General features: G+C 44.3%; 2 protein-coding genes across 2 annotated transcripts in view; one reads left to right on the top strand and one right to left on the bottom strand.

Moving 5' to 3' along the window:
- Window positions 1-5,941, bottom strand: part of TCTN2 (tectonic family member 2) — a 31,823-nt gene extending 25,882 nt beyond the window's left edge. Inside the window, exons 1-3 of the mRNA XM_068244128.1 lie at window positions 5,640-5,941; window positions 2,585-2,689; window positions 2,309-2,388 (exon numbers count right to left, since the gene is read on the bottom strand). Coding sequence (XP_068100229.1) covers window positions 2,309-2,388; window positions 2,585-2,689; window positions 5,640-5,721 — 267 coding nt within the window. The 5' untranslated portion in view covers window positions 5,722-5,941. The remainder of the gene's footprint in view (window positions 1-2,308; window positions 2,389-2,584; window positions 2,690-5,639) is intronic.
- ATP6V0A2 (ATPase H+ transporting V0 subunit a2) overlaps window positions 5,863-21,047 on the top strand; it is a 68,661-nt gene continuing 53,476 nt past the window's right edge. Inside the window, 4 exon segments of the mRNA XM_068244116.1 lie at window positions 5,863-6,237; window positions 12,522-12,600; window positions 17,985-18,082; window positions 20,415-20,552. Of these exon segments, the coding sequence (XP_068100217.1) occupies window positions 6,121-6,237; window positions 12,522-12,600; window positions 17,985-18,082; window positions 20,415-20,552 (432 nt within the window). The 5' untranslated portion in view covers window positions 5,863-6,120.

Below are 21,047 nucleotides of genomic sequence, written 5' to 3'. Positions count from 1 at the left end.
CGATCGGAGGGGTGGGAGGGATGCCGCAGGGAGGGGGAATCATGTAGCTAACGCTAGGCTAGCTACATGATAAAAAAAAATTAGGTTAAAATAAAAACCACCCACGGCCGCGGGAATCAAACCGCCAGGGAGGTTAATCACCCCAAAATGCCCGGGGCAAATTGCAGGGCTCCTTCCTGTTGGAGGCAGAGCTTTGAGCTGCAGCTCTGCCTCCATTCGCGTCTATCTCCAGCCCCTCTCAGTTTTTTTTTTTAATGAGAGGGGCGGGTTGTAGGCTATACAATTACGTCACATGGCTGAACTGTGTGTCTGATTGCTAACAAGCAGTACACCAGGTAGGCATCTGGGCACACCGGTACACACTGTGACAAGCTGCCTGAAACCATCACAGCAACCTAAGTAGCAGGTGTGTAGCCTTAGAACAGGTATCCTGATTTTCAAAACAGCACTGTAGTTCTTTAACCACTTGAGGACCCACCCTTTACCCCCGCTTAACGACCAGCGCTGTTGTTGCTGATCTGTGCTGGGTGGGCTCTCCAGCCCCCAGCACAGATCAGCGTGCAGGCAGAGCGACCAGATCGCCCCTCTTTTTTCCCCACTAGGGGGATGATGTGCTGGGGGGGTCTGATCGCTCCTGCCTGCGGGTGTTGCGGGGGGGGGGGCACCTCAAAGCCCCCCTCCGCGGCGAAATCCTCCCCCTCCCTCTCCTACCTGGCCCCCCTGGTGTTCCGGGCTGCACAGGACGCTATCCGTCCTGTGCAGCCAGTGACGGGACGTCCCCTGTCACATGGCGGCGATCCCCGGCCGCTGATTGGCCGGGGATCGCCGATCTGCCTTACGGCGCTGCTGCGCAGCAGCGCCGTACAAATGTAAACAAAGCGGATTATTTCCGCTTGTGTTTACATTAAGCCTGCGAGCCGCCATCGGCGGCCCGCAGGCTATTCACGGAGCCCCCCGCCGTGAATTGACAGGAAGCAGCCGCTCGCACGAGCGGCTGCTTCCTGATTAATCAGCCTGCAGCTGGCGACGCAATACTGCGTCGCTGGTCCTGCAGCTGCCACTTTGCCGACGCGCGTTATGAGTGCGCGGTCGGCAAGTGGTTAACTTAAAAAATAAAATGTAGGAATAGACTAAATACAATAGTTCTATTTTGTCCAATTATACAGGAGTTATTTATAAAAGGTACAAGTAGATAGGGATGGTAAACTTAATGCAAATAATTTTGAGTAGACACATGATTATGAAAATCCTGTATTCAAATGACTAAACTTCCTCCTGCCCTTTCACAAACAATCTCACCATCTCCAGTAAATAGGGTGTTCCTTTACTCTTCTCCTGCACCATTTTTTAATGTCACGTTCCACCTTCCTGCTCACTCAACTCCTCCGGCCCTTTCATTAATTAATCTCCCCCTCTCCTGTAACTGCAACTGTCACCTCCTCCTGCCTCCAAACCTGTGAGTGCCAATGTAACTCCACTTCTGTAACATTTTCTTGCCTGTTTACAGGCTTCTGCCCCCCTCCACCACTTCCTTCACCTGTTATTGTCCAGTGTCATCTCCTGTGACTGCCTGTGCCATTCTTATAACAACCTTCTGGTGCCTTCATAACTTCCTGCTCCTAAAAACTGCTGCTGTGCTGCTGTTCCTATAATACTCTATTGTCCTCACTTCAGCAACTGCTACTTTCCCTCGACTGATGCCACATTTACCTGTTGGTTCACCTCCTCCTACCAGTGACTGCTCTCGATCCACTACTGTCACCTAGTCTTACCCAGAGCTATCATTCCTGTTACTGCCACTGTCCGTTCACACCAGTCATCTTCTCCTGACCCATATACTCACCACCCCCAATGACTGCTGCTGTCAGCTCTCGAGTCCTGTGGAGTGTTAACTCTTTCAGTAGGTTAGTCCTGTCACTACCACTTTTGGTTACTGCTCTCATAAGGTTGCTACTTACATTGCTGCCATTTAGTGTGCTTAACCATGAAAGTAGTGAGCTACTATCACCATTATCTCATTTCATGTGATTTATGGCTAGTTATCTTTTTACCCCCACCAGTATCAGTGACGTGTGTCATTTATTCATTTCCTCTTTACCACTACAATTATTTCACCCCTTGCTCCAACACCACCAGGTGCCCTATAACGTCCCCTAAACGCAACGTCTTGGTGAGAAAGCAGCCTAAAAACTGAAAAAGAACACCAGCAATGTTTTATCTCTCTGACAGTGTTCACTAGAGCTAAGAAAGGGAAGATGCTTTGCAAGTTAAAAATAATTTTAAAAAATTCTGAATTCATTTTTCCTACCGACAGAGTCAAAGATGTAGACTCTGAATTCCAGTTGTCTGTGCTACTCTTTCCATTGCAGCTCTGGGCAGGTATAGAAGCTGAAAGAAGAAAACTGATTTTATGGGCAAATAATTCAAACCATAACATTGTTACAGATATGAATAAATTAGATCGTTAGTTTGTAAGTCCCGCCGAGGGACTATTAGAAAAATTAACTGCAAAAGCAAAAGCTCAGTGGAAAATGTATCAGCACTATACAGATGAACAGTAATAATGATAATAACAACAACTTACCAGGATCTGTAATGACTGAAATGGATAAGCTGAAGTTAGTTGTATTTGCAACAAGAAATGAAGTCACTTGCGGCCCAGACATAAATATTTTGGAAGGGTAGAATCCTGTAGAAAGGGTACAGATCCATAATTATTTTATTATCTATAATTAAGTGGAGTCAAAATTAACATAGGTACATAAGAGAGTAATTGAAGAAATATTGCACACTCTGAAGTGGACTGCTAGAGACATAACTCATTAACTTCTTTAGAACCACAGTGATTGAAATCTACGCCCTGTTTTGGTGGGCTCCTGGCTGGCAGGGCGTAGATTTCAATCACCGCCCACAGCGTGCATTCGCCGTTTCCGTTGCTCCCCGCCGATCGCACCGCTCAAACCGACGTTTCTCGCCACAGCTCACAGGCTCTGCCTATCTCTGTGACGGCACAGCCGTGTGAGCCAGTCAGGAGCCAATTTCAATGGCTCAAGACTGTGTCTATCAATGTAAGCTGCTCCCATTGGCTTACTTTGATAGCCAATGGGAGCAGCAATTCAGTTCACTGTCCATGATAGCCAATGTAAGCCACTCCCATTGGCTTACATTGATAGACACAGTCAGGAGCCAATGAAAGTGGCTCCTGCCCGGCTCACATGAGACTGCCGTCAAAGGGACGGCAGTCGGCAGAGTCTATGTCAGGAGGATCCCGGCGCACGGCGGTGATGGCGGTACGCACAGTGATTCGTTGGGATTCCGTCGGTATTGTACCAGCGGTCTCTGGTCCTTAAAGGAGTTCTTTCACGAAAAAAGTAGGCAGTTAAAAAATGTAACAGATGACAGGTTATGGGCCAGTCCATCTTTTTAAGGGGGGTTCTCAGGGCTTTCTTTGTTTTCAACAGCATTTCCTGAACAACAGTTGCAAAATTTAACTGACATAATAGTGTGCAAGTGATTAGGGAGACCTGCTGGTATCTTGCTATTTTGGCAGTTAAACTGTTGTTCAGGAAATGCTTTTGAAAACAAATAAAGCCCTGAGAATCCCCCTTAAAAAGATGGACTGGCCCAAAACCTGTCATCTGTCACATTTTTTAACTGCCTACTTTTTTTTGCGAAAGAACCCCTTTAAAGGACTTATGAGGCCTGTTTGCTCAAAAAACAATAAAAAAAAGTTAGATACCTGTGTCAGTTTGTGAGGCACGGAGGACGCTGTCCACGCCCTCCGTGCCGTTCCGCCGGGTCCCCGCCGGTCAGTATCCCCCCGAACGTCCCCCGACCGCACTGCCCGGGTCGGGCTCTCCAGCCTTCACAAAGATGGCCGCCGGAGCTGGCCGCGGCTGCGCAGTTCTAAGGCCAACCCCCCGATCCACGCTACAGGAAACAGCCTGTTACGTGGATTGGGGGTTGGCCTTAGAGGTGCGCAGTCGCACTTGCGGCTATGCGGACTGCACAGCCGCGGCCAGCTCTGGCGGCCATCTTTGTGAAGGTTGAAGAGCCCGACCCGGGCCGTGCGGTCGGGGGACGTTCGGGGGGATACTGAGCGGCGGGGACCCGGCGGAACGGCACGGAGGGCGTGGACGGCGTCCTCCGTGCCTCACAAACTGACGCAGGCGAACTTTTGCGGAAGGTCGGTTCGCCCCATTATGCACCATGAGGGTCAACTTTGACCCTCTACATCATAGTCAGCAGGCCCAGTGTAGCCAATTAGGCTACACTAACCCCTGGAGCGCCACCCCCCTTATATAAGGCAGGCAGCGGTGGCCATTACGGTCACTCGTGTGCCACTGCCTGCCTGCATTAGTGAGAGTAGGGCGAGCTGCTGCACTGTCTCTCATAGGGAAAGATTAGTTAGGCGTAGCTTGTCCCTGACTGCATACCTGTTCTGTGAACCCACCACTGCATACTTGTACTGTGAACCCACCACTGCATACCTGTTCTGTGAACCCACCACTGCATACCTGTTCTGTGAACCCACCACTGCATGCCTGTTCTGTGAACCCACCACTGCATGCCTGTTCTGTGAACCCACCACTGCATACCTGTTCTGTGAACCCACCACTGCATACCTGTTCTGTGAACCCACCACTGCATACCTGTTCTGTGAACCCACCACTGCATAACTGTTCTGTGAACCCACCACTGCATACCTGTTCTGTGAACCCACCACTGCATACCTGTACTGTGAACCCACCACTGCATACCTGTTCTGTGAACCCACCACTGCATACCTGTTCTGTGAACCCACCACTGCATACCTGTTCAGTGAACCCACCACTGCATACCTGTTCTGTGAACCCACCACTGCATACCTGTTCTGTGAACCCACCACTGCATACCTGTTCTGTGAACCCACCACTGCATACCTGTTCAGTGAACCTGCCACTGCATACCTGTACTGTTCAGTGAACCCGCCACTGCATACCTGTTCTGTTCAGTGAACCCGCCACTGTATACCTGTTCTGTTCAGTGAACCCGCCACTGTATACCTGTTCTGTTCAGTGAACCCGCCACTGTATACCTGTTCTGTTCAGTGAACCCGCCACTGCATACCTGTTCTGTTCAGTGAACAGTTTGGTGTGTCAGTGTGAAGCAGTACCTTAATTACACTACCTGATTGATGAATACACATGCAAGATGTTTTAAAGCACTTTAGGCCTGTCATTTAGCATTCAATATGATTTTTGCCCTTAAAACGCTGCTTTGCGTCAAATCCAGATTTTTCCCGGGGACTTTTGGCGTGTATCCCACTCCGCCATGCCCCCCTCCAGGTGTTAGACCCCTTGAAACATCTTTTCCATTACTTTTGTGGCCAGCATAATTTTTTTTTTCTTTCAAAGTTCGCATCCCCATTGAAGTCTATTGCGGTTCGCGAACTTTAACGCGAACCGAACCTTCCGCGGAAGTTCGCGAACCCGGTTCGCGAACCTAAAATCGGAGGTTCGGCCCAACTCTAAATTTAAGCTCATCTCTCCGAGTCAGTACGAGTGCTCTCCTTGCCAATACAAGAGAAGGCACGCAAGCCTTGCCTCTATCAACCTACAAAAATAACTGTTGGTTCAGTCAGTAATGTAAGTACAAACCTGAGACAGTGAATGCCTCTGTAGCCGATATTAGCACGCTGATGCCGATAAGGACTATGCAGGCGCCCACTTGGGGTACCATTTCTTTTTGCGCTCTGTCAGCCACCCATCCAGGGCGCACAGCTTCGTTGCTAAGACGCCATGACAGTAGGCGCGTAGTTTTCCATGGTAACCACGGGCGTGATGCACTGATTCGTCAGGAACACAGTCACGTGGACGCTGAACTTGGTCGCACTCCGTCCCTCCCAAATAGACTTCCCTTCCGAGTCTGTCTCTGTCTGTGGTGTAGATCACGTGGAGGCAGAGACGGAAGTGTGTAGTTCCCGGAAGTGCAGTGCACTGGTAGGAATGAGGCGAAGTGGGAGACGTGGAGCGCACTTGCACGTAATATTGCGGATGTGATAGAGCCTGTTGCCCACCAGAGGCTTCTGAGTGGCAGAGTGTATCTGAGGCTTCGGAGTGGCAGAGAGTATAGGCAGCAATGGGATCGCCGTTCCGGAGTGAGACGATGTGCCTGGCACAGCTATTCCTCCAGTCCAGCTCGGCTTATGATTGTGTCAGCGAGCTGGGGGAAATGGGACTGGCAGAGTTCAGGGATGTGAGTATTTTTTTAGCTCATTCAATTGCTGCTTGATGTTGGTTTTCCCAACAGGTTGAGTTGTTTGAATTGATCAGTTAAACGAAAGTAAGATAAAACTAAAAAAAAGTTAGAAAATGACTGGTAAGGAGTGCAAGCTCCACTGAGGGACAGTCAGTGACAAAGACCATATGTAATCGGTAAAGTGCTGCAGAGCATGTTGGTGCTATATAAATGCCAAATAATAATAATAATATTGATCACACATACCATGACAAACTTCTGGAGAAGAAAATATCAATTAAGAGAGGAAATGTGTGCATTTATTGCCAGGGTCAGTTTAGTCATTTTTATTATCTGTTTATATTTTTGTTGGATAGTTGAATTCATTTTATATTGTATGGACAGATTAAATCAAGCTTGTATTAAAAATGTGCTGGCTAGTATGTTTCTAATTTAAGTCCTCTCTCCCTGAACAATAGGAATGTAGTATACGTTTGTACAAGTGGAATGACCCCTTAATGTTTTAATTTTGAGTTAAACATGGCACTTCTTTGAGTGGGCATCTTCTGTGATGTTCTGGAAGGGGGTTTGACCAAGCTGTCACTCAAATGTCCTGTCAGTGTCAATAGTAGGCAAGGGGTACGGACTCACCAGAGAAGAGTTAGGTTGTTGAGGTATTTCCAAGAGTTGTTATTGGATGAGCCATTTTACATGTTTTTTAACTTCTCTTCCTATTCTTGTTCCATGGCCTGTAGGTTGAAATATAAATTCATGTTTTAACTCTGATGGACACCATAAGGCCCGGTTCACATTAGCGGTTGTTTGCCAAACGGACCGGATGACCTGACCGGATCCGGACCGGATCCGGATCGGAACCGTACGGTTCTGATCCGGATCCGATCCGGTCAGGTTGCATCAGGTGGTAATCAGGATGCGATCCGGATCCGTTTGGCAAAGTTAACGTAAAAAAAAAAAAACCGTTGGGGTCTGGGAGGTCAGCAGAAGGGGGACCTGTGGAATCAGGCCCTCTGCTGTTTAGCACTCACCTCCACCTCCGACATGCTGCCAACATCCTGCCAACACCTCCAGCTCGTGCTGCTCCACTCCAAAATGCTTGCCCATGTGTCCCCAGCCAATATCGCCGCAAAAATCCGCATAGGAAGTGGGGTAGAACATCCGGATTTCTCAGCCAGTGTGTTGTGCGGCCTCCGGTTCCCATTTGTTTGTATTGGCCGGATGGTGCAGTCCGGCTCCGCCCCGGATATGGCTGCCGGAGGGGCCGGATGAAAAAATAGCGCATGTTGGAACGGAGGCCGGAGTCCGGATCCGGCCCGGCTCCGGTTCTGCAGAACGGACCCATGTGAACGGACGCATAGGCTTAAATTGCTATGCCGTGCGTCCGTTCCGTCCGTTCTGCAGGCGGTGCGGCTCCGGCACGGCGATTCCGGAGGGCCACCGCAAGTGTGAACCGGGCCTAAGGCTTTTTTTTCTGGGTTTGCCTTTGCCAATTGTAGGTTCCTTGAAAAATGGTGTCCCCCCCCCATTTTAACTGTCACTTTTACAGTGCTGATTTACTAAAAATATGATTGGTTCCTATGGGAATCAGGCACAAATTCTCTACTGGCAGGTGGCCCTGTTCTGCAGCTTTTGGCTCTCATTAGGCTCATTAAAGTGGACCCAAATTAAAAATACAAGATTTCAGAAATAAAATCTATTTTCTAAATTATAATAATAAATAGCAGCCTTTTTTCAGCTGCATGATGACAAATATAAAATATTTTACATTTATTGGAGGAACCCCTCCCTTCCTTTCAAATTGCCGGGATTTTTCCGGCAAACTGGTGGAGTAGATGGTGTCCTGCAATGGAGGAATTGCTAATGGCTGCCTCCAGTATAACCCTAGCTATGAAAAGAGAAGGGTGAAAAGCATGCACTGAAATGATCATAGGTTTGAAGGAGTGTTTATTTATCTTTGTATGTGTCAGAGTGGTGCAACTAAATATTTTGAATTAAAAAAAATGTTTGGTTTGGGTCCACTTTAATCTCATATGAGGGCTCAAACCCACTAGCAGCCTTTTCTAAGAGCTAGTGATATGCAAAAGCTATTGCTAATGCAATGCTATGGGGGATTTTATAATATCACACCCATAGCATTACTTTAGCAAGAGCTTTTCAAATCACAAAGCACTCAGAAAAGCGCTCCTAGTGAGTTCCAGACCTAAGGCTGATTGCAGAAAAGTGTCGGTACTTATCCGTTAGCCGGGTGCATCCTCTAGGTGGCGACAAAACTCCACCAGAGTTACATCTTTCCCTACTATCCATGTCGGCCTGGAGGGGGAATAGTAATTAGCGCCACCTGCCGGATGCGCCCGGCTAACGGATAAGTACCAAAGTGTCCACTAATGTTGTCACCAGTATCATGACAAGATAGTTGGTCAATGGTAGCATCTTATGGCTTTTTTTACATTGAAAGTGCATAAAGCCGTACACATTTTGACTGATTAGTTGTTCTGAGCTTCTCTTTATGTTACTGTGCATTTTCATGCACTTCTGTGTGTATTGGGATTACAATGCACAAAAATATGTTGCATTAGTCTAGTTTAGAGGATATAGCAGGAAACCTCATAGTGAAATTTCTCTAACGTGATTGCGTGGATGGCATTGGCACCCTCCCGTAACTTTTAGTTTTCAGACAGGTTGTAGAAAACTATACCCATATTATTTGACCAATCACAGCGCTTCATGCTGTAGAGGGTGCTGATAATTGGGGAACTGTTCCCTTTGCGGGCTCCTGTTGGGTTCCCTAAAGTAGACCAGTGCCATAAATGCTTGCACTAGTGCATTGTGAAAAAGCTTTCAGTTAAAACTCATCAGTAAAGTGACAGATAGGGAAGCAATGAAAATTCCTTCACCTTTTACTATTTGGCACTCCGAGCATGGAGTGCCAAATAGTAAAGGTGAAGGAATTTTCTTCCATCCTGTGAAATTTCGCTACCTTGATGTGGAGATCAAAACATTTCAAAAAGAATTTGAGAATTGAATCTATTGCTGCTGGACTGTTCACCTTGTGTTCTATACTAGAAATTATATGTATATTTCATAAACAACTGTTAATAATTAAAGATTTTGTTAAAGAGACTTCACAGATCCACCCAAAAACTACTGCTTCTGCACAGGACCCTCTTTTGTTCTGGCTGTGCTCTCGGCCGTGTATGAGCACATCTGTACTGGGCATGCTAGAGTACAGTCTGGGTATAATCAATAGAACAAAGCCGCTCGTGCACAGAGGAGAATGCTGTGCCCAGTGCAGATGCGCTTGTACACCGCAGGAGCACGGCCACGAGAAGCATATTCGACAAGCTTTTGTTGAATACTTTTAGAGGGACCCAGCACTGGATCGGTGGGCTGTAATAGTATCAAGGAAACCTCTGGACTAATCTGAGGGTTACCACTACTGTGGTTAATATCTATCTAATCTTATTTTAACAATTTGTTTTAGGTACACTTTAATAATGTAGAACATCTGGTGCAGTGGTGTACTGGAATTGATCTCCTTGTGCTGATGTTCAGATCCCTACTCACTTCCCGCACCTCCATAAGCCTTAAGTTAGTACAGAGGTGTGATTTGCATTTGTCCTTTATTTGAACTAGGAAAGGAAATATTAAAAAAAAAACCAAAAAAAAAAACCCTGAGATTTACTTACCTGGGGCTTCTTAAAGTCCCTACAATCTATCAGGTCCCTTGCTGTCCTCCTGGTCTGCAATGTTGTGCGCTGGCAGCTAATGCATTGGTAAACCTAACCCAGAATTGGATCTTTAAAATGTATGCTTTGGCTGTAAATGCCCTGTATTTCCTATAGTATTGCTGCTGTATCTCTACTCAGATACACACAGGGATGATGTAGGACTTGCATATATTGTAGTTATATAGCATTGGGAAGAAGTCTAGACCATTGAAAGAAGTTGTTGGTCTGCCATTCCCTGTGTTTGGTTTCTGTTATTAGTCAAATAAGAAATATCTCTACTCAAAAGGAATAACAATCTAAAGAAAAGCCTTTAAATTTCTATCTGTTACAGTGGGGAGAAATTGATTGTGAAGCTTTAAAATGCACCATCTGCAACTTATTACACACGTGTTCTCCAGTGACCCTTGTTAGATAATGAACGTCACAAGCTCATAGCGTCTGACAAACTGATAGTGTAGTAAAGACAAATAAAAAGTGAACAGCCCAGCTTAACATGTTTCTAAATACGACTATATGAAATTCTAAACAGAGCCCCAATTTTCACTGTTCGTCTTTTGTACATGTATCGTGTGTTAAATGATGCAGCCCTCACAGTACACTGTAGTAATGAAACCTGGCTCACATGCTTTTTATACTCCATGGATCACATTGTACTCTGGACATATAGGCCCATATGCAATTCACTTTTTCTCCTGAGTTTTCTCCTAGGTGATATTTTCACAACTTGTCAATAAAATGCCCTTTAAGCCACCAGAAAGCAAGAAAATACTCAAAATAAATTTAATAGTACTTTGGTTTATTTTGTGGTACTTTTTTAATTGAAAAGTGCTGGAAGGTTATTTTAAAAAGATGAAAAATTATCACCTAGGAGAAAACTCAGGTGAAAAAGTAAATTGCATATGGCCCATAGAGAGAGAGAGACAGTCAATCCAGAGTACCTGCCCTGCCCATCTCTCTATCACAAACAGCCCATGGGGCGCCCCCCCCCCCCCCCCCCCAATTAATTATATATTTTTTTCCAAAGAATATTCGTCCAACCCTGACTAAACAGTTAAACTGTATCCGAGTGCCTTTGGCTTGGAACCTATTTGCAATTGTAAAAAGCTCTAAAGATGCTAGCATTGTTTTTAGATTTTGTACCATTAAGTGGTATTATACTCCCAAAGATATTTCTGTAACTATTTGTTATATAAAAGAACATTTGGAAGAAATTCCATACATTCTGAGTGTAAAAATGTATACTTTCACTGCAGAGTAGTTACTGCAGTTTTAGATTCGGGAGTATAATGCCACTTTTAAAGAGACACTGAAGCGGAAAAAAAATGATGATATTATGATTTGTATGTGTAGTACAGCTAAGAAAAAAAACATTAAGATCAGATACATCAGTGTAATTGTTTCCAGTACAGGAAGAGTTGAGAAACTCCAGTTGTTATCTCTATGCAAAAAAGCTATTAAGCTCTCTGACTAAAGGTCCGTACACACGTCGGATTTGCGCGAACGACGGGTCGTTTGAACGTTCCGTCGTTCGCACGTTTCCGCATGAAATCCGGCGTGTGTACAGACTATCGTTCGGGAGATAAGACTGGTTACCAGCGATCCGCCCGGCGGATCGTTGGTAACCAGTCTTATCTCCCGAACGATAGTCTGTACACACGCCGGATTTCATGCGGAAACGTGCGAACGACGGAACGTTCAAACGACCCGTCGTTCGCGCAAATCCGACGTGTGTATGGGCCTTAACTTAGTCCTGGAGAAGGCTGTTATCTGACTTTTTTATTATCTCAACTGTAATTGAACTGTTTACTTTTCCTCTGCCAGAGGAGATGTCATTACTTCACAGACTGCTCTGAAAGACTCATTTTGAATGCTGAGCGTTGTGTAATCTGCACATATTATAGAGTGATGCAATGTTAGAAAAAACACTATATACCTGAAAATAAATATGAGAATATTTTCTTTGCTGCTAATCTTCTAGTAATTATTCATAGTACACAACCAATTCATTATATCATATATTTTTTTTCGCTTCAGTGTCTCTTTAAAAGCGGAGCAATTTCAGGGGAAATTATTTTGGGCTGTGCTTTCCCTCGTGTAAGCGCTGGAAAATGCTTCATAAAGAGTGATTGCTATTTCGGTAAAACGTATTGGCTTCTGTGGGATCATAGCCATTCACTTTCAGCAGCGTTGTGCTTGCGGAAAGTAATTCCTATAAAGCATGATTCACTGCTGAAAGAGCTATAGTGGGCTCCAGGTCTTTCTGTTTCTACTTGCTGCCACCTATAGCCTCACACTCCCATTCCTGCACAGGCCTCTCTTCTCATGGCATGCTCTCTGTGAGATTGAGTTAACGCCTCTGCATGGGGTGAGCTCTGAGACCAGACAGACTCATGTACCCTCATGTTGAGACAATTTTTTTTTCTTTAAATGGCCCTGAACTATGTCTGTAATTTGATTTGACTTGAATCAGGAAAATGTATAAATCTACATAAAGCAATTTGTTGCAGTTTGTGCTTTCATCCCTTGTCTGTTTTAACACTGTTATTGTAACGACAGCTCAATCCACATGTAAGTGCCTTCCAGAGAAAATTTGTTGGTGAAGTAAAGAAATGTGAAGAGCTGGAGAGAATATTAGGTATGTGTTTTCTGTATTTGAGAAATATGTCTTTGTCTTGTATTTTACTTCCTTTCAGATAAGACTCCCTAGAGGGGTAGGTAATTTTGTTCTCAGTTTATTGAGAATAAAATACGGAAACTGGAAAAATTGTTTCAGCTGGTTCAAGACATATGTTGTGTATCTTACTTTCTGTAAATGAAAAATTAAAATAAAAACGCTTCAGATCTTTTGCCGTGATTTTGCAATATTGCATGTGAGAAATGCAGTAACCTTGTCTAATTTACAGAGGGAAACTTTTCTGCTTCTGATATTGACTAAAATGTAGCCCTACTTTAACCCTCCTGGCGGTTTGACAAAATCCGCCAGGGGGCAGCAAATACGTTTTTTAAAAAAAAAAATTTTTTTCATGTAGCGAGACGAGGTCTCGTTACATGATAGCCGCTGCTCAGCGGCATCCCCCCAGCCCCTCCGATCGCCGCCGGCGATCGGAGATCAAGAGATCCCGTTCAAAGAACGGGATCTCTTGAAGGGCTTCCCCCGTCGCCATGGCGACGGGGCGGGATGACGTCACTGACGTCATCGACGTCGTGACGTCAAAGGGGACTCCGATCCACCCCACGGCGCTGCCTGGCACTGATTGGCCAGGCAGCGCACGGGGTCTGGGGGGGGGGGGGGCGGCTGCGGCGCGACGGGTAGCGGCGGATCGGCGGGTAGCGGCGGCGATCGGACACTGCACGCAGCTAGCAAAGTGCTAGCTGCGTGCAGGAAAAAAAAAATTATGCAAATCGGCCCAGCGGGGCCTGAGCGGTGCCTCCCGGCGGCTTACCCCGAGCTCAGCTCGGGCTTACCGCCAGGAGGGTTAAAGGACAACTGAAGTGAGAAGATTATGGAGGCTGCCAAGTTAATTTGCTTTTAAACAATACCAGTTGCCTGGCAGCCCTGCTGGTCTGTTTGGCTTCAGAAGTGTCTGACTAACACCAGAAACAAGCATGCAGCTAATCTGTCAGATCTGACAATAATGCCAGAAACACCTGATCTGCAGCATGCTTGTTCAGGGTCTATGGCTGAAAGTATTAGAGGCAGAGTGTCAGCAGGGCTGCCCGGCAACTGGTATTGCTTAAAAGGAAATAAACACCGCAGTCTCCATGTACCTCTCTCTTCAGTTGTCCTTAAAAAAAAAAAAAAAAAAAAAAAAAAAATCTACATTTTGGAGGTTAGAATTGCTTTAGGCTGGTTTCACAGTGGGACGTTACAGGCGCACGTTAGTGCAGCCTGTAACGCACCCCACCGCACAGTAATGAACAATCAATGGGCTGTTCACAGTGCCCACATTGCGTTACTTAGTAACGCTGCGCCATTAGACAACGTACTGCATGCAGAACTTTACACACGGCAGAGCCGCATTTGACTGCTTGCACATGCTCAGTAATGTTGGGGAGTAGTGGAGAGCGGCCAGGCACATGGCTAATTAATATTCACTGCACTCAGTGATGTGCAGTGTTTACTTCCTGGAGCTGCTGCTCTGTGCGGCGATTGGCCGGGCGGGACCACGTGATGCCGCATGCGTCCAAGAGTACGCATCACGGACGCCAGAGTGAGCTGCACAACGCGTCTCACTCTTGATGTCCACATTAGAGAGCACCAGGCGTTGCGTTAGGGGCATGTTATGCGACCATAACGTCCCCTAAAACACAACGTCCTGGTGTGAAACCAGCCTAAGGCTTCAATTCATCAAAGGGTGTTCGATAACAAAATCCCAGTCCTTAAAATACCGCATTCGGTATTTTACACTGCACTGTGCTAATTCATCAATATTTTCACACATGTGGTAGATGTTCGGTAAGTTACCGAAGAGGTCCGTGCAGTGAGGGCATTACAATAGGAAAGAGGCAGCACCGACATCTCTATACATGTGCCTTTTATGTTTGTTGTGCTGCCTCTGCTCTTGCTGAATCTGTCTCATTAGTCTTAAGTTTCTATTTACTTGCCACAGCTTAGATGAACTGCTGAGAAACATTACACATTCCCTGCTTAGGTCATTTTGCCACGAGCTCCCACTTGCATCCCTGCATATTTAAACAGGCACTCAAGGGGTTACACTACCGAAGGGTGCCTAGAAAAGAAGGGTGCCTGGAAAATAACTAATTATTTTCTCTCCCCTGGCTGCCTGGGGGGGGTCTGTTCCACCCGAGAAGCCTGGCCAACCTATCAGCAGCACTTGCAGGGGACAGGGGGGGTTTCTATGGTCCTGTCACACACGGAGAAGGCATTCCAAGCTCCTTATCGACAGGGGAGAGCTGGAGATAAACACCGCACATGTTAACGAATGCTGTGAGCTTGATGAATTAACATTTGCTGACATTTTACTGACATGTGCTGAGGTAATCACTTAACAAGTCGGTAATTTATCTCTCTGCACAGGAATGTCTGCTTCTCATGCGGTAACTGCTTTGATGAATTAACATTTTACTAAGTGCTCCGTAAAGTCAGCTGTTTTCAGCATTACCGAATAGTCTCTAGAGTTTGCATATTCTTTATATGGATCAGTTAGGGCTCAAACCCACTAGAAACCTTTTCTAAGCTCCAGTGATTTGCAATGCCATGGGGGATTTTTATAAGATCACATTGCTCAAGTGGGATCGCACCCATAGCATTACATTAGCAAGAGCTTTTCCAATCACAGCTGCTTAGTAACGTACTGCTAGTGGGTTCCAGGCCTTACAGAAGTGCAGCTTTCTCAGCCAGCCTGATGTGGGGAAGGTTAGACTAAAGCCTGGCACACACCTTCAACTTTGATTGGCCAATCACTGGTCAGTTTTACCACCGTGTAGTATGAGAGTTTGCTTACACAATCTGTTCATAGTATACAAAATATGTTAGCTCTCATACTATAGGGAGGGGGTCAGATTGGCCAAACAAAATATAAGGTGTGTACCAAACCTAAGAACTAGGCAGACTTGTTTACAGAACAGTTCCCAGTGGTGCTATCAGGCCTGGAATTCACTACAAAGTGATATATCGCTATCGCTAGCGATTTGTGATAGCGTTTTGCAAGCAATTTCCCTCCTCCTATACTATTTATTAAAATGGAAACGCTCCCAAAATGCTGCATGTCCTGCAATTGCGATTTCCTTAATCACAATCGCTCTAGTGGATTCTGTCCCATCCATTTATATTGGCAGAGCGATTAAGGAAATCGCTAGTGATTTCAAGCACTCCCTAAATGCTCTAGTGGGTTTCAGGCCTCAGTAGTAGCGATGGTGAACGAGATGCAAATTGAAGCAGGATTATGCAAATTTTGCATACAGATTTATGCAGCTTGAAATGGACCAATTGAATTCCACCTTCTTACGATTTAATTGGTGCATTTTCAAATTGCATACATTTTGCATTTGCATCTCATTGAACATCCTTATGCTGCGTACACACTGGCGACTACGGTCGTTTGAAACAGCTAATTAACGATCGTTCCGCCGACAATCGGGGAAAGAACTTTACCAAACGATCATTAACACGAACGACAAAAGAACGACATCGGGAAGATGGAAATATCCAACCTGACGGATCGTATCTACCGACAATCGTTACAAAACTATAGTGTGTACAGACATCGGCCGAGAACGATCGTTACAAGGGCCAATGCGCCTGCATTGAATTCTGCCCAGCTTCTGTACTTCCTTTGCAGCGCGGCCGTAAAGATTGTTACATTGCTCATTTCAATTAAACTTTGTGCTCAAGTTAACAATCATATATTTGTATCTATTGTAACTCCATGTCAGTGTTTTTTTTTTTTTATATATATAAATTTGTACGCAACATATCCGTCTGATCGTTCTTTTCTGCGAGAACGATCGTTAAAATGTGTATGATGATCGCTGCATCCCATCGTTGCATTCCAATCTTTCCAATATCGTTCGTCTGGTAACTATCGTTCCTAGCAAACAATAGTTATCGCAAGTGTGTGCGCAGCATTAGTCTGTAGTTTATAGAGCTTAAAAAAGAGAAAAAATGATTTTTTTTTTTTTATTTTTTTTATTTGTCTCGATTAAACTGAATGCATGGTAAAGCATTCAGCCCTTTGGGGTATATGTCTTTCCAGTGACTGCAGGATAAACTGCTTCTCCTAAAGTACGTCTAGCTTATGTCCAGTACAGCAATTGCTACATTGTAATAATGCTGCTCTTTATGAAAGTCACAAGTTCAGTTGTATCTACTGTAACAAGCACATGACAAGCATTATCTAATCAGTAAGACTGCACATAGTAACATCACAGGAAAACTGATTGCTTTAGTAACCCAGAGTAGTTTGAATGCTTTTACTAATGGCAATCATTTTTTTTTCTTTTTCCCTAAACTTAAACGATGTTACCATATTGATGCATGAGCTGTTTATTCTATGAACCTTGTTAAGTGGCTGGCACTGTATGGGGGTTTTATGACCCCCCTCGCTTGTGTGTGTGTGTGTGTGTGTGTGTGTGTGTGTCTGTGTCTGTTTACACTATGTGCTCCAGTTTCTGTCTACATTCCAAATCCTGGTAGGGGATTGAGATTCCCATAAAGTAAGACTAGAGTTTTATATTAGATAGCAAGCCCCTCTATGCATTAGTTGGTGATATAAATCTTCAGATGTATTGTGATTTTCAGAAGAACAGGTTTGAGCTATATAACTGCATAATATTAATGCAAAAAAAGAACTATGAACAATCTGTTCAATAAACTGAATGGTAAAATGGCACTGTACATGCATAACAGATATTGTCGACGTCATCTCCTGAGATCAGATGCTATTTTTTGCTGCATTTGATCTGTTTGCTTTGTGGTCTTTCTAAAAGCAGTCTGTCCTTATCTCCTTTGAGTTTGAGGGTAGGAACACACTAGGCAGAATCGCATATGCGGTTTTCCATAGCACATAGCGGCAAACGCATATGCAATTCTGCCTAGTTTGTTACTAATTTTTTTATTTTATTTATTTTTTTTTATTTTCTTTAAACAGCCCTTAGTGAATTGAAGCCATTGCATTTTTTCTAGTCTTACTTTGCATGAAGAAAGCTTAACAGGTTTTCCCTCCCTCTGCTTTTTGGCACTTGGTTCTAAGACCGGGAGGAATATTCCAAAAATGTTTTTGTTTTCAAAAGAATAAGAACTGAGGATGTTGCAAATGTGGCACATTTTTCCATTGACTATTTTCAAAGGCGGGATTTCCTGTAACGTCCTGTTGGGCGTGTTGGCAGAAGGTCAGGGGAAATCTCCCCAGTGGGGAGCCAGACAGTGGTAAAATCCTGTAACATTTTGGCTGGAACCAGTTTAAATTCAGTTACTGTCCTATTGTGAAAGTTTTGATTTTATGGTTGTAGATTTTAATTAAACCGAACTCTCTCTATTTTACATATTTGTTTTAACAGGCTATCTAGTCCAAGAAATTAAGAAAGCAGACATCCCAGTCCCAGAAGGGAATATGATACCGGCAGCCCCTCTTCCAAAGCATGTGCTGGAAATTCAGGTAATTTTTCTAGGAGAGATACTGTAGTAGATGACAGCACTGCACACAAGGAATGCAGCCAGCTGGATGACTTCATACTCTGATCTCTTGACTTACACAAGTGAGAACAAAGGTGATCACCTGTGGAGCAGCTTTCTGTCACTAGAAGAGAGAATTACAGCAGAATTATACTGTAAATGCCTGTAAACACCGGCTTCAACCTGCTACAGCTGGAATGGGTGGCTGGGTATTGAAACATTTGAGATATATTTATCAGGAGTGGATGAATAATAACTGGCTAAAACTAAATGCTGACAAAATTGAGGTTCTTGTTATTGAAGGTCAGCGAAGGAAGCTCAGACCTGAACAACTCAGACTGTGTGCGTAGCCTGTTGTGAAACATTCCTCCTTTTTACCTAAGGAATATTGCAAGGATTAAACACCTCATTCCTTCAGAGGATCTTCCAATCCTAGTTCATACCTTCATCACATCAAGGCTGGTCTACTGCAATGTGCTTTTTACAGGCCTTCCAAACAAAGACCTACGCCACCTGAAATTAGTACAGAATGCTGCCACAAGGCTGTTAACAAGCCAACCCCGCCATTGCCTTACTGTCATTCAAATCCTTGCACAATCTGGCCCTGGATACCTGAAGGGAATGTTGCAGCTGCATCACACCCCCCACAATTTCAGATCAAAAGGATGCAATGCCTTGGTCACCCCAGAGTAAACCTCAAAACCTTTGGAGACCGAGCCTTCTGTCATGGTGTCCATACACTTTGGAACTCCCTGCCACACTCAATCAGGACAGCTCCATCCCTGGAAGCATTTAAAGGGATCCTGGAGGGAGAGGGACATGGAGGCTACCTTATTTATTTCCTTTAAACCATACCCGTTGCCCGGCAGTCCTCCTGAATCTGTGTCTCTAATACTTTATCCGTAGACCCTGAACAAGCATGCAGCAGATCAGGTAGACTGACTCGGGTTTTACTGCATTAGCCATATGCTTGTTTCAGGGTTTTGACTCAGCCACTATTTGAGAAGATCAACAGGGCTGCCAGGCAACTGGCACTGTTTACAAGGAAATAAATATGGCAGCCTCCATATCCCTCTCACATTGGGGTCCCTTTAAATCCAAACTGAAAACCCACCTCTTCAGTTTATGAACACCTGACTGTCTCCTCTGTAACAAAGTCCAACCTGCAATCCTGTATTGATCTGAAACACAACTATGCGCTTTGAGTCCTATGGGAGAAAAGCGCTTTACAGATGTATGTGTGTGTTTATATATACACACTATGTGCTTGATTCTCAAAAGCGTGAGAACTGCTATCACGTGATGTGCCGCTCGCAAAGGTTTACACATGAACAACATTAGTTTGCGCGACAAACTAAGGTTTGCACGCGATCACTTGCACCATTCATGCACGGACCTTTATCACGTGAACTAACGCTGTTCGCGTGTACACCTTTGTGAGCGGCACATTGCGTGATAACTGCTGTGATAGCAGTTATCACGCTTTTGTGTGTGTGTGTGTGTGTGTGTGTGTGTGTGTGTTTTTTTTTTTTTTTCTTTCAGTCTGTTAAAACAGTTCAATAGAGATCTCTATGGGCAGCTACTACTTCCGGGTCGCTACGACCTGGGGTAGTACGGCTGCGCTGGGCCGGGGGTGCACGTCTTTGATCGCGCGCCTGTTGCCGGGCACTCTCTGCGCATGAGCATGACGTCACGCACATGCGCAGAAAGTGCCCGGCAACAAGGACGCGATCAAGGACGCGCACCGCCGGCCAAGCACAGCCGTACTACCCTGGGTCATAGCGACCTGGAAATAGTACAGGGTGAAGGGTTCGCTGACATCTCTACAGCTCAAGTGAAGAGCTTGAATTCTGACTTTCCATGCAAATTTCCATTGATTTAAAACTCTTCCAATCAAGCTCTGTAACTGCAGGATAATTAATTGGTTGCCACCTGATTTATCATCTGCTGTTGATCTTCACTTCTTCACTGGCTCAGTTTCAAGATCAGCCTAGAAATGTGCTTGACATGTAGGCATTCTAACCTGTCTCTAATTAAGAATCATTCAACACAGATGAGGAGAATTTGCATTCAGTCATGTGATTGTTTGCATATTAGTTTGGACCATCCTATATATATATATATATATATATATATATATATATATATATATATATATATATATATATATATATATATATATATATATATATATATATATATATATATATATATATATATATATATAATTTTTTTTTTTTTTTAGAAACCGTGATTGTTCGCATAATAGTTTGGGCCATCATATATTAATAATTTTTATTTATTTTTTCCTTTAGGAACAGTTACAAAAGTTGGAATCTGAACTGAGGGAAGTAAATAAAAACAAGGAGAAGTTACGGAAAAACCTGTTTGAGTTAACAGAGTATACACACATGCTGCGTGTGACCAGAAGTTTTGTGCAGAGAACGTCAGAGGTATCCAGCTATGAAAGTCACCTAACATTTTAATGTTTTTGGTTTTTTTTTCTTTGTAACGATCTTATTTTAGCAAAAGCATATAGATAGAAAAAACATCCATCAAAAATAAAACAAGTACAGTTATCAAGTCCAGAGCAAAAAGACACAAAGTAAGACAGATGAAATCCAACTCTGCATGAGTCACTCCCATGAGTGCCATACATGGCCTGTCAGTCATAATAAAACAGTTAAAAAACTCAAATATGAACAGTAAGAAAGAACAGGGTCAAAATCACATTATATAACCAAATCTGTGGAAGAAAAATTAATAAGCTTAAGCAAAAAAGATCTATACTTGAAGAGGCCAAAAGACAAACGTAATATAGAAAAACTCAATCGAATCTCTTAAAGCCAGTGTTTACCAAGTTAAAAATAAAAAAGTCAGATACTCACCTAAGGAGAGGGAAGGCTCGGTCCTAATGAGCCTTCCCTCTCCTCTCCCGGTGCCCTCGG

This window comes from Hyperolius riggenbachi, chromosome 1, assembly GCF_040937935.1.
Source record: "Hyperolius riggenbachi isolate aHypRig1 chromosome 1, aHypRig1.pri, whole genome shotgun sequence".
Classification (NCBI taxonomy): Eukaryota; Metazoa; Chordata; class Amphibia; order Anura; family Hyperoliidae; genus Hyperolius; species Hyperolius riggenbachi.
The sequence above is the reverse complement of the archived record's forward strand: the minus strand, read 5'-3'. Positions and strand labels throughout refer to the sequence as shown.